This window comes from Neodiprion lecontei, chromosome 6 (assembly GCF_021901455.1).
Source record: "Neodiprion lecontei isolate iyNeoLeco1 chromosome 6, iyNeoLeco1.1, whole genome shotgun sequence".
NCBI classification, from domain to species: Eukaryota; Metazoa; Arthropoda; class Insecta; order Hymenoptera; family Diprionidae; genus Neodiprion; species Neodiprion lecontei.
In genome coordinates, this window is record NC_060265.1 from 18,719,859 (window position 1) to 18,738,095 (window position 18,237).

An 18,237-nucleotide genomic window follows, 5' to 3' on the forward strand; every position below is an offset into this window, starting at 1 on the left:
ACCAGTCAATAACCACCCACAGATTTATTATTGTGCATCCTTTGCATGATTGATTCAATGTGATTACCGTTTTCTCTTTATCAAGAAAGCATATCAATGGAATTTTATTTAATCTTTGGTCTTTCGATTCATCATACATTTCATTTTCACTAATATATTGTCGCTATAGTCACATACATTCATCATACAATTATTTTATTTTGTCAAATATTAATGTATTCATGTAATCTTCAGCAGCAGCTTTGATTTTCCATGTCTATGGATTTTCCACATGCAAACGTCAAACTTTCGTGAATACTGTCTGCTAGATCGCCGCCATTATTGTTTACCTCATCCTCACCGACGCATGAGGTACCTGGCGGATTTCCGTCGTACTAAGGCATAATAATCACAGAGCTCAACACAGGGAGCAGGGCAGTTGGACGCCGGACTACCTCTTATTCGTACCAAGGGTACCAAGTGATTGTGTGTCACGAAGTCGTGGATTATGTGCACCTTAACCTTAATGTAGTATAATTGATAAAAATCCATCGAAAATGAACGTGTTTTCGGCTTTAAAGCTTTACATCACCAAAATGACCGAAGAGAGCGGTCCTGGTATGAAAGTGCTCCTAATGGATAAGCAAACGGTAGTTAATTTTCGATCTCCAGATTAGGTTAGGTCTGGCTGTCAAAGTAGTACGTCGGTTCTTCTGTTGCGGCAACAATTAAATGTTGTTCCGCCTAAACAGGAGTGAACGTTGAAATCGTACTTTGATCGTAAAGATCAGACACATGTAATTTTTTCACTTTCTTCATTTTCAGACAAGCATTGTTAGTAATGTTTACAGCAAGTCGGAAATTTTGCAAAAAGAAGTTTACTTATTTGAACGCATAGACAGTGGAGCGCAGCCTGAGGGTCTTCGTCACTTGAAATGCATCGTATTCTTGAGGCCAACTGCAGAGAATATCTCCCTACTCTGTAGAGAGCTGAGGTGCCCAAAATATGGGGTTTATTACATATGTGAGTATCCTTTTTACTGTACGTTAAATTGAATCATGAAATTACAAACGACACTGTTCTTTTTATAATTCATACTTTGTTTCATTAAATTATCATCGATCACTTGTTATGAAGTTCATAAAGACACTTGAACACATGGTATCTTTCATAAGGTCATTAATTAAGATTTCAGTAACATAATTGCAAAGGCTGACATAAAAACATTGGCCGAAAGTGATGAACAAGAAGTAGTGAGAGAAGTTCACGAATTCTATGCCGATTACCTGGCATTGAATCCCCATCTATTCTCCCTTGGAATAAATGTTTGCGTACAAGGTATACAATGTCACAATTATTTCTTTTGTGTGATTATGATTTGGTATGTTAAAATAGTATGTGAGTTGAGAGTGCTAATTTCTAACAATAATATCACAAAATACGGTTTTCAAACATTTTCTTACTACTATAATGCAGTATTATTTTTACAGATCTAAGGTGGATACCAACACATTTGCAGCGTACAGCGCAAGGAATAATTTCAGTTCTACTATCTCTCAGAAAATGCCCGTTCATTAGATACCAGGGTGGTTCCGATATGTCTAAAATACTTGCTGAAAAAATCAGGGAAACATTCAGCAAGGAATCAAACCTATTTGACTTTAGACAAGAACTTAATCCCCTGTTACTAATTGTCGATAGGCGTGATGACCCTGTTACTCCATTACTTAATCAATGGACATACCAGGCCATGGTTCATGAACTTTTGACCATTAATAATAACAGAGTAGACTTATCTCATGTTAATGGAATTTCGAAGGAACTGGCAGAGGTTGTTCTCAGTGCGGAACATGATGAATTTTATGCCCAAGTATGTAAATACATTCCTTCATTTTGAAGAAAGTTGCTTTATAGTGAAAGTATTTCATCACCCTGATATTCTTTTAATCCAGAACTTGTACTTAAACTTTGGTGAAATTGGACAAATGATAAAAACACTAATGGATGATTTTCAAAAAAAATCAAAGAAGAACCAAAAGTTGGAAAGTATAGCTGATATTAAAAATTTTGTGGAAATGTATCCGCAATTCAAAAAGATATCGGGTACAGTGTCAAAGCATGTTACTGTTGTTGGTGAACTTTCATCTCTTGTTGGAAAGCATAATCTACTCGAAGTGTCTGAATTGGAACAGGAACTCAGCTGTCAGAGCGAACACTCTACACAGGTATATGTTATGATAAACTAATTGTAAATTTATTCAAATATTTTTGAACGAGCTGCGAGTATCTGCTTCAGTTATGTTTTCAAAGAATGAAGGATACTGCTGTACACTGTACTTGATTCCACGGTATGTACATCATTTTTCAGCTACAGAAAATCAAGAAACTGATCAATGATTCTAGAGTGCGAGACGTCGATGCTACACGTTTAGTTATGTTGTATGCACTTCATTATGAGAAGCATAGTAACAATGATATCACTGGGTTGTTAGACATGTTGAAGAAAAAAGGTGTTCCAGCAACATACACAAAGGTTTGTATAGTAACTGGCTCATGATGTGAAAAGAAAATTTAATTATTTGACTTTTGTTCTTTTAGCTTGTCTACAGTATATTAGAGTACAGCGGAGTTCATGCTAGGCAAAGTAATCTGTTTAATCATGAAGGGGTTTCTAAAATAACGAAGAAGTTATTTATGGGTCTGAGTGGCGTAGATAACATATATACGCAACATAAACCATTGCTAGTCGAAACATTGGATGATCTGTTGAAAGGAAGGTTGAGCACTCAAACTTTCCCCTATTTAGGAAATATGGTCATGTCAAAAAGGTATTTAGAACGAATATTATTGGAATACTTCTTTGATTATGGCAAACCGTAGTAATGGTATGTTCATTATAATAATATTCCAAAGCAATATGAATAATTCCCATATAATGTAGGTACTACACGAATCAGTACTCATGTATTTGATTTCATCTAAATTTTCAGACCTCAAGAAATTATTGTTTTCATAGTGGGCGGTGCGACTTATGAAGAAAGTCTCGCTGTGAATAATTGGAATAAACAAAATCCAGGAACAAAAATAATTTTAGGTGGTACGACAATTCACAATTTCCAAACGTTCACAGAGGAAATTCAAAGCGCTACTAATAGTATAACAAGAAGATATCGAAGTAGGAATAACTAACTAATAAAGCTTCAACAATACTGTAACTAAATATTTATTTGCATTACTTTTCACTGCTGTTACACTTATGTTGCATAAAACGTGTCTCAAGCTTCAAGTACACAATAGTTAACACTGGATAATGTCTGTATCTGTTCCGAATTTGCATTAGTCAGTGATATGTAAGCCATTCTTTTTTATTTTCTTTCATAATCATTGGTCCGTTTATAATACGTTGTACCGTGATAGTAACTGTTTTTTTTATGAAAATTTATCTGAGTAACTTCACCGTATAACTGCAAATATTGATTATAAGTCTAAACTAAATCACTCGAATAATCTCAGTTGAAAGAAACAGCTAGTGATTTAAAAAGTTGTGATTTACAGTATTGAACGACTACGTACTAGTTTGCGGGTAAACATTATTCGAAAATAACGGCCATTTATTAACATCTTACAATTTTTATTGTTTTCACTTCTGGAGATTAAAATTCAATTTGATATCGAAATACTACTCATCTCTAGTGTGATCTTCAAGCATGTAGTCCGGTGGCCCTTCCAACATCCGGTCATCATTTCTTGTTACCTTCAACAGATACATAATGTTTTTCGCAAGTGATTATTTCGCATAATATTGGAGTAAGTGTGGTGTTAATTTGAAAAGACTTGTATGAAAATGCTCAGTTCGTTAATAGGGCATGTCTAAATTACATACCAAAACACCAGGTTTCTTTGTTTGATACGAATCTGTCAAGTGACCATAACATTTTCATATTTGGATGAGAATTTTTCGTTGTACCTACCGATTTCACCCATAATTTCATTCTATTCGGAATCTGTAAGGGACCTCCGGGGTTTTAACATTATGACATTGATTATGAATTGACCTATATCAATTTAGATCTATGCTCACAAATCCTTTTTTCGAGCCCTACTGATCCTTAACGATTTGTTGTTCCAGAAATTCTGTTGTGATGTGTGGGAGATAATTTTGATACGGAATCAGTCAATAGCTTTTACAATTTTGTAACATACTTAAACACAGATTAGATCTTCCTTTTCAGACACATCCATGCAATTAGCTAAGACGAACAATTCTTGTTGTAAGTTTTTAATTGGAATTCACACAAGTTATAATGATGAAATTAGGATTGGTTAACTATGTGAGATAAAGGATTTGTGACAATGTTAAAAAAACCATTATCTTAGCAATTATGAACTGAAGATCAGTGAGATCGAGATCTCATAGTATTAAGAATGGGTGTAACAGACTAGTCTAAAGCCTCATTTAATAATATCATTCACGTAATTTTGTGTTTGTATAAATCTTGGACTAGTATCTATTAATAATTTATGTGTATATCTTGGAGCTGTATTTAAGAGTGCTTTAATGCAACTTATCCTTACTTACATACCTCAACAATGCCGGTGGATAAAGCATAACCGACCATGGCTACAGTAGCAAAAACGCCAGCAAGGAATTGGTTTCTCTTCTTGTGGGGAAATTCGTTCTCTGAATCTCTTCGCATTTTTCTAACACTTTCTTCAGCTTTTTTCCTCTCATATTCTTGACATATGTCCGGAAAGTATTTCTGAGATATACGAGTTACAAACTTGACTAAATTTGTGCAGGCTTTGAGGTGATTTTGCAATGCAGGATTTGGCAGTGGAGCTTTTAACAAAGGTGCAAGATATGAATAGATTATTGCATCCAGAGACGTAGGGTGAGGGCCAAAGAAATACTCTCTTTCTCCCAGCCGAGTCGATAACAGTGTCAAGCACTTCTGTGCTTCAGAATACACCTGCAATTTTAGTTGATAATTACTGAAGATGTGCAAATAAATAAATACTAGCATTTGTAAAATATTTCTATTTACCGCATTTTCTATGGCACTGATTTCGCCTTCAGTTGGGTACAGCGATTCCATCATGTTCCTAGCTTGTCTTTCAAATTTACCAGGGTAAAAGAAATTCAAAGGAAAAGGTAGTGCTTTGGCGTACCATGGCTGTATGAATTCATTGTAATTCTTTACATCAACCCACCTGTAACATTTGAAACCTAAAATTAACGTTTAGGGCATTGATAATCATATGCACGCAAGCGTGTTTCTGAAGCCTATGAATTAACATTTCCCACTTACTCATTCAGATCTACGAGATGATTTGACATGATTGTTGTCTGCACAGTTAGTAGGTAATGATTATTATTTTATACTAACCAAACATATTGCAGTGCCGGGTAAATTTTCTCCTTAAGCATAGTATCATATGCGACGACCTCAGCGCATTGTTTAGGAGTAAGACTAAAATCAGCTGTGTAATTCTTTTTTCGAAAAAATGCAGTTATATCTTTCACTGAGTCTAAAGTCTCGCTACCACATCGGAGAACAGGTAGTGCACCGTTTGGTGTCCGAAATGGATTATTAGTAGGATTTATCTTGAGCGGTACTCCACTAAATTTGGCATAGACCTACAAAATAATTATTGGACATGTGAGGAAAAAATACCTGTGAGAATTTTGACGTAAAGTTTCAATACAAAGATGATTATCAATCTACTTAAGTCTTTGAAGAAAAAAAAAAGTTTGCCTGAGAACCAGTTAATTACACAAGTATATAACCAGTAAGAGGAATAAAAATTTCTATCAATAGATGACAATACAAGGTACAAAGTGGAAACATCTAGATCAAGTTGAATTTAAACACCTGAAGTTCTCGCTGTTGTGAAAACATTGATGGTAGGGTACGATATTTTAACTGTGTATAAGATATTCTGGTTGATTATTCAGCAGGTCAATTTGAAGATGGGATTAATAATCAAATCTTGAAAACTGCGATGTGATAAGAAGCTTTTCTGTTAAAATAATGATGCGGAATAATGCAAGTTTGATGATCATAACCTTACTAAGACTGAAGAACATACCAAAATATTTAAGCACTTAAGATCGACAGAAGGAAGGCCCCAATCCCCTTTCCAGACGTCTAGTTGAAACGACTCATTCATTTCGAATTTCGAAAAATCACAAAAAATTGACAATTAAATAAATATATTACCAGTGCGTGATAAATGTTTTCCAATCGCACGTGATTGTCCTATGTAAACATGACAAGCGCCAACAACGACGAACAGTGAAAAAAAAGAAATTTCACAATTTTTTCGCGATTGACTGTTCGAAATCCCATCCTGGTAGGTAAACTAGTTGATAATATAATGTTAATTTGGTTCATGTTCAGATACGCCTGCACATCAGGAAATCAGGAAACTGAAGCTAGTCTCGCGCAGAGTATATGTATACCGCATTGTAATCATATTTGTATGGTATACTAAAAGCTGAAACGGAACTATGAAATTTATTTAATCCACAATTACAATCTGCAAATCAAGTACACAGGTCTTTCTTGTGTAGCTTTCTTGAAACACTTGCTTTCCTATGGAACTTTAATATGAGAATTTTTTTTTTAGTGCTTTGCTGCTGAGTGAATAATAATATATCGTTTCATTTAGAAACTATGTACTAGTATTATTTGAAATCAAGTTTGGTAACAAAGATGCGACTGTATAATTTTTTACCTACATGATGGAAATACATAACTTCAGTTATTGAACCACTAGAATTCAAAAAACGAATGCCCTTGTGATTGCTTTTTGTTTGAACTAACACCGTCAATTATCAGAGATTGTTTTAATTTTAGGATGAAATGAAACGGCTCGTGTTCTTCTTGATAATTACTTTCTAGGTTTATTATTATATTTATCATGTATATACATGCTTATAGTTGCCAATAGCTATTATATAGACACGCCTTATAGATAATGATTTGAAAACATAATTGATTCATTCGGAGGTATTTTTCAGAGGCACAATCGATTATACTTAGAGTACATATCTCTGCATATTTAAAAAAATTTCTATCCATTTTTGATACTGGTTTATTTTCTCATCATCATTATGATTTCGTATTATTTTTTGTATACGTAATTGAAATTATGCAGTCAAGTATGCAACTTAAAATTGATTGACCTCTGACCAATTATATGACCTATGCTTAAGTTGGTTTCAAAATGTTTTTCACTAATCAAACACATGCTGATATTACATTTATATAGAGTTTGCGCATTACAATAATCTGGTAAAATATGATTTAGGATTTATATACCAGGTATTTCATGAATACTAGTAGCAATTATTGATAACATACACTCATATGGTAAACAGAAAGAAAAAATTAAGAGATAAAAATAAAACTGACCAATCAATAACACCGCATCTTTGAGTCCCTTTAATTTTTTTTTAGCACGAGGTCAATTGGAATACAGTACGTAGTACAAATAAAAAACCAAAGTAGAAATAAAAAATACTAGCAAGAATAAACGTTGATACATCTTTTTTTTATCGTTTGATGTTACAGATAATTCTGGATAAATCTTTTGGTACGAAGCAACATGCTGTCATGTTATTTAGCCAACTGCCTCAAATTATAAATTTATATTAAACGCGATACCAATAATAAAATTTGATACTCAAACACGTGTTGAAGATATTTCAAGATTTCTTTTCATTCAAATTATATGTCTAGTAGAACATGGGAATAAAATGAAATTAATATAGTAGACATTCAAAAAAGGTATTCAAACTCAAAAATAAAATAATAATAGCTTAGATGTGATTGAAGAAAAGGAATATGTTTACTATATTGAGTTGTAGAGAGCAAGAATTGTCTTGATATAGTAATTCATTATGTGTAGTCGTAGTGACACCAAAAGTTTTTCTTCGAGCATTCTTTTTTCTCTTCTGTGTCACCTAAAATGACTATTATTATTTTTAAAACCAAAGTTCAGCTATCTACATGTAATGCGCGTAGTATAATGTAATAATTTTGTTCAAATTAAAAACACATTTATGGTAGGTGTATATGACTAAGAGTTATGTCTAAGTTATAGTATTGTACACTCTTTGTTGCTTATATTATTAATATTATCAAAAAATTAGACTATTTGGTGTGTCAATTGCACGCAACATTATGACTGTGTATGGTAATTATTATTATTATACAAATGTGATCACGATTCAATAATGACTGTGGTATTACACTAATTTCACTGTTAACTAATAAGCAATCATAATTGTTATGATGCAGCTTTTGTTCAACATGTCCCGCAGTTATTAGAAAGAAAGTAAATATAATTATCATTAGAGATTACGGGTATTCGGAAAAAGACAGATCAATTAGCAATGCGTTAACAAATTGCTGCTTCACACCAAGCTATCCTGAACGTAGGTGATACTACATTAGCAACAAAGTTCTACTTTTGTTATAAGAAGATCCAGTCTAATTAAGATTATCTGACCTCTTGCTGTTCACACTGTCAGGATTTGACTGTTAATATTACATATTAGTAACATAAATAAATTATTAAATCATTTGCTTTGCAGAACTAGTGTGGTGTAAAGTAATTAATAAAAATTAACAATAAATATGTGATGATCTCGAATTTAAAAAGCAAGGCTACATTTTACCAGGTGGCTCTTGCTGGAGATCAATCTATCTATATTACAAGTCGAATCTTACGTACTTTTTCAATAGACATATTCAGGTTTTCATTTTCCAACACCAAAGCAGCTTACTGTTTAATCAAACTTCAGTTTTGCATATTCAGGAAATAAATGCAGGTAAATCGAACGACAATTATGTTATACTGATAAAATTACTATTATTACTCAACAAAATAATGTTCTGCTTGGGTGAGACAAAATCACAAAGTGCAATCTACAGGGTCATTTACTTGTTGCTGAACATATGACCTTGTGTACAAAGTGTTGAATAGTATGTAATTGAAGTGAAGATGTAAATCAATTAGGAAATAGACGGTCAGGATGTGGAAAAAAATTTTTGCAATCGTTGCACGGTTCTCCGATCGAGAGCACAGAGGTCAAAGTCGAAAGTCTTCTTGGTGATTTCGTATTGTCCCGTCTCTGCAATTACCTGAACCACCCTTTGTAGTTCCTGGTTGTCCTGTAGCGTCATTATTTTTTGCTGCAGATCCTTTAGCTGTGACAGATAAGCTTCCGAGAATACAGGGGGGTCAACAGCATCTACTTCTGCCAATATATTATTTGTAGAATCAGGAGCAACTTGTTCCACTTCGCCCTCTTCATCCTTAGCATTCTCTTCTTCACCATCCTCACCTTTAGCTTTTGACAATTGCATTGATTCCGTGTCCATGACCACAGGAGATTGACTGGAAGAAACAGGCTCAAGTGGCAGTGAGGGAGAGCGTGCTTTTTCCTTTTCTTTCTTTGGCTCCTTCTCAGCTGGCTCGTCATCCCCTTTGCTGTTACTTCTTTTCTTCCGTTTTCTACTTTCTCTTTCTTCACCCCTACTTCCTCTTGACTTTTCTTTTTTCGTTTTTTCAGTCTTCTCTTTCTTTGCTGCCGGTGGAGGTGGAGACGCAAGTCTAGGTTGCTCAGTTGGTGGCGGGGGCGTTGGCGGAGAATCTTTCTTCATAACAACTTGTTTTGTGTCAGAATGAGCATCGTCATCAGGTGAAGGTGTCGAGTCGCTGCTATCCCTTTCCGTCATTTCAGCTATGAGGGTAGACAAGGGATTAAGGGGTGGTGGAATACTGATGTTATTGTGTTTTTCCCCTCCGCCACTTTTAGATCTGTCCTTCTTATCTTTTTTCTCTCTTTCCTTGCTTCCATCTCCTCTGTCCTTTTTGTCTCGTTTCTTATGCTTATGTTTCTGTTTTTCTTTATCAGCTTTTCCATCCTTACTTTTTTCTGCCTTCTCCACTTTTTCTGGCTTCTCGACTTTTATGGCCCTATCTTCCTTTGGCTTTTCAACTTCTTTACAAGGCTTTGGAGACTTCCTAACATCTTTCGATATCTTGGTCTCTTGGCTTTTCTCTTTTTCCACTTTCTCCTGCTTTTCCACCTGCTTTTCAACCTTGTCTATTCTCTCTGTTTTCTCCTGTTTCATTTCGGATTTCTCTATTTTATCAGTATACTTTGTATTCTCTTTGGGCTTGTCTCTATCTCTCTCCTTGTGCTTGTCCTTTTTTTCTTTATCCCTGTCTTCTTTATGCTTCTTTTGTTCCTTCTTTTTTTCACTTTTACCATTTCCATCCAAAGAAACCTTAGATGACTTATCCTTTTCCTTATCTTTCTCTTTGTCCTTTTCCCTCTCATGCGAAAGTTTTTTTCCTTCTCTATCCTTTGATTTTGGAGAAAGAGGTCGCTTTGGTGGTGGAGGTAATGGAGGACTTGGAGGTTTCTTGGGTGGAAGTGGAGAAGAAACTCTTTTATTACCAGGACTAGAGTGACTACTTTTTATTGCAGGACTCTGTGGTCTCTTAGACTTTTCCTTACTCCGTTCTCTTTCTCTAGAATGGTCTTTATCTTTTTTATCGCCTTTCTTCTCTTCTGTACTCTTGTCTTTTTTTCCTTCTTTATAAGGACTATGTTTTACTTTTGAAGTTTTTTCTGCTTTTTCAATTTTCTCTGTATAAACCGTTGGTTTGATGTTTATTCCTTTATCCATTAGCAAATTTTTTTTATTGTCTGGAGAAACTTTTGCCGTTTTGATTGGCTCTCCAAATAAATCCTGGAAGGAATTCGAGATTTTCGGCTCTGGGGGACGATGTTTTTTCCCATCGGATCCACTCAGCTTCGGTTTTCCAATCATTGGAACAGTCGCTTGAGGTTCTCCTTTATCCAATGTACCTTCCAAGCCTGATACAATGGTCTGTAAAAAAGTTAATATTCTGGTTATATTCAACGCTGTTTTTGGTAAATGATAATTAATATCACACAACGCCAGCTGTACAGCTTAAATGAATAATGCAATGTGGGGGACAATTTCTACATTGGTAATGGTAATACTTACAGCTCCTCCTTTCAGTAGCTTTCTCCGAAAATCATTGGATGGGTTGGAGATGAGCTCATCGTGACGAATGACCTTATTGATAGCTGGACCACTCGGTTGTAAGTTGAGGTCATATGATATTTCAATTTTCTTTGGTTCATCCTTGTTTTTGAAATAGACCTGAATTGGAATAACAAAACCAGCGTATCCTGATTCGCGCACTGCGTATGGTGGCTCTTTGATGATTCGTTTTGGCTTAGGAAAGGTGCTGTGGAGAATAAACACTACTTTCTCGATGTAGTGATGAACGTCAGCGTTGTCGACTCCTCTTAAGAATACTTCCCAATCATGGGTATAACCCTCGGGGGTAGTTCTTGAACGTAATACCGACGTGTGGCCGCATTCCAGGGTCACTCGCACTGCCATTCTCCGCTATGGGAGTATTTTACCAGCAATAATAAGAAGTAAACCCTCTAGGTGACCCCACGTCGTGATCATTCGTCCCATTACATTACCCCACGTTCACAACACCCGAAACCTTTAAAGTTTTAAGTTTAACCACAAACGGCATTTAAGTGGATGAGATTTGTTCAATAACAAATGTGCATCTTCAAGAGTAGAAGTGATTTTTTTAATTAAAATTACGAAGGTGTATTAAGGGCTACATCGCTTTACACTTCTAATTTTCTATTAAAAGTTCAGTTTTTAGAATCAATGGTTAACCGAATAATATTATTGTTTTCATTTGCAAAACCCCACACGATGAAAATTATTTAAACACATAACATTTCACGCCAAAGTGATGGCGGTTGTCAACAGGTAAACTGTACGCCAGTGAAAATAGTCGCCATCATGCTTGTGAAAACTTAATAAATAATACAAAAGAAACCCACTCTAAGTGCCACCTGTCGGAAATTCGTATTGTTGAACCAGTTGAACACAGCGATTGAACCGTGAGTTGAACTGCTTGCCACTACTTGGTATGTGCGTGTAACTAATGTCAGTATGAAACCTGCCACAGTTAGTTGTGGAATGTAACGAAATGTAAGACGGCGGCAGCGTCACTAGTGTACTGCGAATTGGCCGCGACTGTATCGCTAAAAGGCGTGCCGTGGTTGAAAGCAGTACTACCAGCCTCAGGCCACAGGGCCAGGACACTCCCATAGGCCGACCGGTTCCCTGTTTAGTGCTGGTTTTAACCACGACAGGCCTTTTTGCGCTACAGTTGCGGCCAATTCGCAGTACCATGGACACGGTCTTACATGCAGGTCTGGCAACTCGGTCAAAATTTCAGTGGTGGGGGTTTTCTCTTATTGGAGCACCGATCGTTTCGCCTTTTTTTTTTTAGTTTTTTAGGTTTGAACCTGTTTCCGTCTCTCTCATACAGCCTGCATCCCTCTATCGCAGCGACACTCGGGGTCACTAGGCGAAACGATCGGTGCTGCAATAATAGTACATACCCCCACCACCGGAGTTGCCAGACCTGTACGTAACTGTACATAACTCTACGTAAGACCGTGACCATGGAGACTAGGGACTAGTAGAGACAGGAGCACGAACTGCTATGCTAAATAGAGAGTGAAATACGTCATTAAAAATTGGGCGGTGGATGGCGCTGGAGGGCTCAAAAGGCTTCACCTGAGTGCTCGTCCGTTGACTGAACAATATAAAGACGGTACCCCTGGATGAATTTTGGTGATCAGTTTTCGGCGGCCTAGTGGGCCCAGGTGGGCCTCCAAGCGTAGGTGCGTTCTGCTCTATCGACTCTACATAACGTGCTCGCACCGACATTCGTGGCAGCCAAAGTAGTGTCCATATGAAAGTTTAAGATTGAGTCGGTAAAAAGTGAGTACGTAAGACCCGAGTCCGCCGCCAACCGCCTTCGACGACCACCGCGTCCACCGCCAACTAGCACAACTCCCGAGCACGTCCAACCTCAGTCAACTACCTCCTTCCACTTCCGACCACCTTCGTCGTCCTCGTCAATTTCGACTCCGCCCTCCTCCTCCTCAGCACCGCCCCACGTGCTCGTCATCGTCGTCGTCCTCCTCGACCGCCGCCGATTACTTCCGACCACCTTCAAACACTTCCTGCCCCTCCAACCGCCGCCAAACACCTCCTGTCACCTCCTACCATCTTCAAACACCGCCTACCATCTTCGTCCATCTCCTACTTCCCCCTGCCGACTCTTGTCACCTCCTACCACCCCCTACCACCTCCTGCCACTTCCGAACACCGCCAATCACCTCTGACCGCGACCGACCACCTTCGTCCTCTTCGTCCCCCTGTTCGGCCATGTATTCTTTAACATTAATATGCATAATTATTCCAACAACTTTTCATTTGCTCTTTCGATCTTGAATTTTCGTGGGCACAGAATCAAAACGCTGTTTTAGCTAGTCGCAAGTGAAGTATCTACGTTGGGTACAGAAGCAGAATTGTTTTCCGAAAAGTGTCCGTATGGAAAAGAATTCAGAGTAACTGTAATACATCACGGATGCGCTAATTTTGATCGAGATGAAATGGATGCTCCGTATATGAGACAGTGTTTAACGCAGTGTCCTGATTTACAGACCTAAAAAGGTGATTGTCGGCGATTTTATTTTTTTTTAATGGAGAGAGATTCAACGAAGCTTCTTAAAACCTAGATTGTATTTTAACACACGATTGAAAAGTACAATCAAAATTTTTGTATCATCCAACTGTCGCAGAACGGCGGCGTTATTAGCTGACCCGTTAACTGAAGAATATACCCTTTAGTCAGCGGCTGACCATCGAAGGGCCTAGCCGCTTGAGTATGGAATCGGCAAGGAAGATAAAGTGCGTATTTCTTGTCTGGAATGTAAAGACATATCATATAATCATACATCATACATCATACATCGTACATCACACATCATATCATACATAGTATTGAAGTTCGAACCAAAGTTTGGATGTTCGGATGTTCAGAAAGTGACGTCACTCCAAATTTTCTTTCTCTTGACGTCATCGATCTAAAATCAGCTAGCCGTATTCCTCAGTCTGGAAACAAACGCGCAGTAGAGCGGACGTGAGAGAATCGCGCTCCGCAGATTTCGAGTACCGTGTTCTTTACTTCCTGGGTCCTGCGCCCCGAGTCCGCTTTCTCGTGCAACTCGAGTTCCAGGATAAGCGCTGCGTAGTTTCTATGCTCCAGGTCCGCTACCTGGTGAAGCTCGACTTTTTGGACAACCGCCCCGTAGTTTCTGCGCTCTAGGTCCACTACCTCGTGAAACTAGACATCAGGGACATGCGCTCCAAAGTTCTGGCTGTCCACGTCCTTGACCTGGTGACTTTTGACCTTCAGGACTAATTTTTCCTAGTTCTGACTGTCCTGGTTCTCCACCTTGTGGATTTTGACAGCCAGGAAAAACGAGGTATGACCCGAGGTGGTGGACGGTGGTTGGAGGTGCTCGGAGGTGCACGAGGAGAAGGACGAGGAAGACAAGGAGATGAAGGTGGACGAGGTGGATGAGGATTTGTGCTCGGTGAGTTCACGATTTTTAAAATATTTAATGGCAATTGTAATTGTATTGTATTTGAAATTTTTCAAACTTGTCATGTTTACAACAAATTATTTCAATTCATTTTCTGCGCAAGCACAAATTCAGTAACTATAAATGCGCTGATAAAATTTATTATATTATTAATTATTTAAGTAATTGTATTAATCGTGACACATTATTTTTTATGTCTTTTTATGCTAAAAATATTTATTACTATTCCAGGTATAATTCAAGGTGGTTAGTGGTGGTCGTTGGTGGTGGTTGACGGTGGTTGGAGGTGGTTGGAGGTGGTCGGAGGTGGACGAGGGAAGGACGAGGAAGACAAGGAGATGAAGGTGGACGAGGATTTGTGCTCGGTGAGTAAAACACTTTTATAATACTTGATGGCAATTATAATTATATTTTATCTAAAATATTTCAAACTTGTCATATTTATATCAAATTAGTTCATATAATTTTTCGCGCAAGCACATATTCAGTAGCTATCAATACGCGAATAAAATTTATTACATTATTAATCAATTAATTAATTATATTAATCCTCACACAATATTTTTGATTCTTTCCTATACTGAGAATATTTATTATTATTCCAGGTATGACCCGAGGTGGTTGGCGGTGGTCGTTGGAGGTGGTTAGCGGTGGATGGAGGCGGTCGAGCTGAACGAGGAGGAGGACGAGGAAGACGAGGAGAACACGGTGGACAAGGGGGACGAGGATTTGTGCTCGGTGAGTTTAACATCATCATAATATCTGATGAAGTAGGATCAGGAATGTAAGTAGGAGTAGAAGTGGGATCGGGAGTAGGAGTAGGAGTAGGAGTGGGAGTAGGAGTAGGAGTGGGAGTGGGAGTAGAAGTAGAAGTACGAATAGAAGAAGGATCAGGAGTAGGATCAGGAGAAGGTGTAGGATCAGGAATAGAATCAAGAGTTGGTGTAGGATCAGCAGTAGAATCAGGAGAAGGTGTGGGATCAGGAGTAGAATCTCGAGTAGGTGTGGGATCGGGTGAAGAAGTAGTATCAGGAGTAGAAGTAGGAGTAGGATCAGGAGTAGGTGTAGAAATAGGAGTGGCAGTAGTAATAGCAGCAGGGTGCGGGGGGGGGGGTAGGTCAGGGTAGGGTAGGGTGACGAAGAAGAGAAACCAAATACAAAATAGTAATAGCCCTTTGCCGCAGCATAGATCCATACAAGATTCCAAGGTAGGCATCTTAGATTTACGAGCAAAGTCTGATTAGTACTTTGTCAATCTTGTTAGACCTATGAGATACGTTTCTAACCAGACAAAAATATATTGAAAATTTACAGTATTTGACAACAGTGATACCTTATCACGTGGACAGTGGCCCATCTGATGATCAAGCTTTACAAGTTCTCATTAAGAGTAAGTTTTACAAGTTCTTGGTAAAAGTACCAACAATTACTTAATAACTTCATTCGAAATTAATAATATGTTTTTGTTTTCAGTATTGAAGGCTATTAATCAGGATAGTCCAACGGTGCCCACATTATTAACGGACTACATATTGAAAGGTGGGTTGATTTCTTTCACCTTGTCTTGAATCCGTGCGAGATAAACACTTGTATATTTCACGGTCCCGTTATTATCATGAGGTTGAAGTTCGTAATGTTATTCAGGCTATGAATCTTTAGAAAAACTTGGAATACAACTTCAGGATTGTCTGAAAATAAGTAAACCGTAATAAACCAAATTATAATCATATCAAGTTATCAGTAATAAGCAATTGCGGGTAAAATATTAGCTTACTTTTGTAAGTATTTATGAATATAGCCTCTATGAATATTCATTGTTGGTATATAAGGTCTGGCAACGTACCTACTTTCTGTAAGAGATGTTGAAGATTTTCAACATAATTATGTTTCAGTTCTGTGCCCCACCTAGTGATCCACTAGTACATATCCTCCGACGTGACATCGCTGTGCTACGTATAAACAAGAGAAGATTTATTAAGATGCAGATTGCTCCTCTCTTCTTGCCATTGTGCTTTCATATAGCACTACAATAAATCTTATAGAAATAAGCTCTCATTGAGATTTCTCTGTATTTATGACTCGACGCGAGAAGGCAAAAATCAATGTAATGCCATCTGTAAGGTAATTGGACTCGTATTTGCACTACGAGAACTCGTTGGGCATTTTGCTGTGAAATTTTAAAAATTGTTTTACAAGAAATTAAATAACCAAAAAAATGGATAAAAAATATTATCTCTAATAGTGAATGTAGCTAATACAGCCTTAACCGTATAATGATTATGTTAATGATCTATTGTGACAAGATCGGAATTAGATAAGCTCTCTAAATACCCTTTTCTAGTCTATTAATTTATATCATGTATATGTAAATGTATATTTCTTCAGTTTATACAATCACTGCACTAGGATTACCCTTGCCACGTTTTATGGTGCGCTTGTGTAATTTGTATATTATTAACCTTACGTTTCACTCTATTTGCGACAAGTTGTGAGTGTTTCTAATTTCTTGGCAATTATTTATGTATATGTATGTGTATATATGTATATGTATACTTACGCATGTGTATATACATATATATACACATGTTTAAAACTAGATTTTGACAATAAACACAGAGGTTTTAGTATATTCGCATACGGATTTCTGTGTATAGATATACTTGAACTAAAATATTCTTATCTCTAATACGGAGTTCTTCGTAATTCGCATTTGTTTTTGTAACCCAATGTCCTACATACGATGGCAAAAATCTAGATCCAACTTAACTGAGTCTCAAAGCCCTGTTGACATAAAAGCAGCTATTTGATAGAAATTATAGTTTATAGTTTACACAGCCCATTGCATGATATTTCATTATAAATACATATGTTTCAATGTATTTAGAAATAATTTATCAAATATACAGAGGTCATGTGCAAATAATAAATGAATTCGACCGCAGTTTGATGTATTCATTAAAGCTTTAACAATAAATTTAAGCTTTATTACTTCTGTTATTTTATTATGGATAATCAAAAACATTTCCGACTATTCGTGCTGTGGAAGCATGGGGATTAAACCAAATGTAGCAAAGGATTAGAAACAGTGTATTTAGAGTACAGGTATTTTTCTAATAATGCAAACACGTGCCGCTAGCTTAGTTTTGACATATCTAGAATACCACGCCTTGCGAATCAGCTTTCCAGACAGAGATGAATGATGAATTTTAAGGACTGCATTATCGTTGTTGAATACTCTACGCCTCACGGGAAACGAAAATCTGTAACGATCAAATTGATGCACCGGATCATCGTCGACTTTAACTTATGAAATGTCCTACCATTTTCGAACACCTCCTACCTCCCCCTGCCACCTCCGACCATCAATGGCCACTTTCGATCACCCCCTATCACCTTCTGCCAGCGCCGACCACCTCCTACCATTTCCGAACAACTCCAACCATCCTATTTACCTATATTACTAGATTAGCTATGATATGAAAAAAGAAGAATTATTCATTTCGAAATGGGATTCTATTGGACGCGCGCTCGATGTATTCCATAACATTAGTATTCATAATTATTCCAACAACTTTTCATTTGCTCTCTCGATCTTGAATTTTCATAGGCATAGAATCGAAACGCTGTTTTAGCTGGTCGCAAGTGAAGTATCTGCGTTGGGTGGAGGAGCAGAATTTATTTTTCGAAAAGTATTCGGATGGAAAAA

The 18,237-nt window shown here is 37.1% G+C and overlaps 4 protein-coding genes across 8 annotated transcripts; 2 read left to right on the forward strand and 2 right to left on the reverse strand.

The window, feature by feature from the left end:
• The first annotated feature begins 408 nt into the window (after positions 1-408).
• Positions 409-8,730, forward strand: LOC107226527 (vacuolar protein sorting-associated protein 45). Its single transcript, XM_015667369.2, has 8 exons — positions 409-629; positions 805-1,003; positions 1,169-1,318; positions 1,471-1,850; positions 1,933-2,205; positions 2,349-2,513; positions 2,579-2,808; positions 2,971-8,730. Exons 1-8 carry the CDS (start codon positions 537-539, stop codon positions 3,167-3,169), a joined length of 1,689 nt encoding a protein of 562 aa, XP_015522855.1. The 5' UTR covers positions 409-536; the 3' UTR covers positions 3,170-8,730.
• Positions 3,330-6,208, reverse strand: LOC107226535 (metaxin-1). Of its 2 annotated transcripts, none has more exons than XM_015667376.2 (5): positions 6,071-6,208; positions 5,368-5,618; positions 5,026-5,191; positions 4,564-4,950; positions 3,330-3,734 (listed from the first exon to the last, which is right to left on the reverse strand). In XM_015667376.2, the coding sequence occupies exons 1-5, from the start codon at positions 6,149-6,151 to the stop codon at positions 3,660-3,662; spliced, it is 960 nt and encodes a 319-aa protein (XP_015522862.1). In that variant the 5' UTR covers positions 6,152-6,208; the 3' UTR covers positions 3,330-3,659. The 2 variants fall into 2 exon arrangements, with proteins under 2 accessions (XP_015522862.1, XP_046599724.1); XM_046743768.1 differs by lacking the exon at positions 6,071-6,208 and adding an exon at positions 5,854-5,993.
• Positions 6,862-12,085, reverse strand: LOC107226534 (protein AF-9). Its single transcript, XM_015667375.2, has 2 exons — positions 11,035-12,085; positions 6,862-10,893 (listed from the first exon to the last, which is right to left on the reverse strand). Exons 1-2 carry the CDS (start codon positions 11,437-11,439, stop codon positions 9,019-9,021), a joined length of 2,280 nt encoding a protein of 759 aa, XP_015522861.1. The 5' UTR covers positions 11,440-12,085; the 3' UTR covers positions 6,862-9,018.
• Positions 12,086-14,410: 2,325 nt separating this feature from the next.
• LOC124295199 (fasciculation and elongation protein zeta-2-like) lies at positions 14,411-16,644 on the forward strand. 4 transcript variants are annotated; one of them, XM_046744301.1, is made up of 5 exons: positions 14,411-14,423; positions 15,172-15,269; positions 15,846-15,921; positions 16,005-16,070; positions 16,424-16,644. In XM_046744301.1, exons 2-5 carry the CDS (start codon positions 15,186-15,188, stop codon positions 16,438-16,440), a joined length of 243 nt encoding a protein of 80 aa, XP_046600257.1. In that variant the 5' UTR covers positions 14,411-14,423; positions 15,172-15,185; the 3' UTR covers positions 16,441-16,644. The 4 variants fall into 4 exon arrangements, 2 of the variants coding, with proteins under 2 accessions (XP_046600257.1, XP_046600258.1); XR_006905093.1 differs by lacking the exons at positions 14,411-14,423; positions 15,172-15,269 and adding an exon at positions 14,509-14,522; XR_006905092.1 differs by lacking the exons at positions 14,411-14,423; positions 15,172-15,269 and adding an exon at positions 14,878-14,896.
• The last annotated feature ends 1,593 nt before the right edge of the window (positions 16,645-18,237 follow it).

Bases quoted from the DNA above. Each gene is read 5' to 3' on its own strand.
- LOC107226527 (XM_015667369.2), top strand. From the start codon at position 537: ATGAACGTGTTTTCGGCTTTAAAGCTTTACATCACCAAAATGACCGAA. The intron at 1,004-1,168 runs GTGAGTATCCTT...TCATTAATTAAG, and splicing joins ATATGGGGTTTATTACATAT to ATTTCAGTAACATAATTGCA. The intron at 2,809-2,970 runs GTATTTAGAACG...CTAAATTTTCAG, and splicing joins AATATGGTCATGTCAAAAAG to ACCTCAAGAAATTATTGTTT.
- LOC107226535 (XM_015667376.2), bottom strand. From the start codon at position 6,151: ATGAATGAGTCGTTTCAACTAGACGTCTGGAAAGGGGATTGGGGCCTT. The intron at 5,619-6,070 runs GTATGTTCTTCA...ATTATTTTGTAG, and splicing joins TTAAGTGCTTAAATATTTTG to GTCTATGCCAAATTTAGTGG. The intron at 4,951-5,025 runs GTAAATAGAAAT...CTAAAATTGCAG, and splicing joins TCAGTGCCATAGAAAATGCG to GTGTATTCTGAAGCACAGAA.
- LOC107226534 (XM_015667375.2), bottom strand. From the start codon at position 11,439: ATGGCAGTGCGAGTGACCCTGGAATGCGGCCACACGTCGGTATTACGT. The intron at 10,894-11,034 runs GTAAGTATTACC...ACTTTTTTACAG, and splicing joins AGCTACTGAAAGGAGGAGCT to ACCATTGTATCAGGCTTGGA.
- LOC124295199 (XM_046744301.1), top strand. From the start codon at position 15,186: ATGGAGGCGGTCGAGCTGAACGAGGAGGAGGACGAGGAAGACGAGGAG. The intron at 15,270-15,845 runs GTGAGTTTAACA...GAAAATTTACAG, and splicing joins GGGACGAGGATTTGTGCTCG to TATTTGACAACAGTGATACC. The intron at 15,922-16,004 runs GTAAGTTTTACA...TTTTGTTTTCAG, and splicing joins TTTACAAGTTCTCATTAAGA to TATTGAAGGCTATTAATCAG.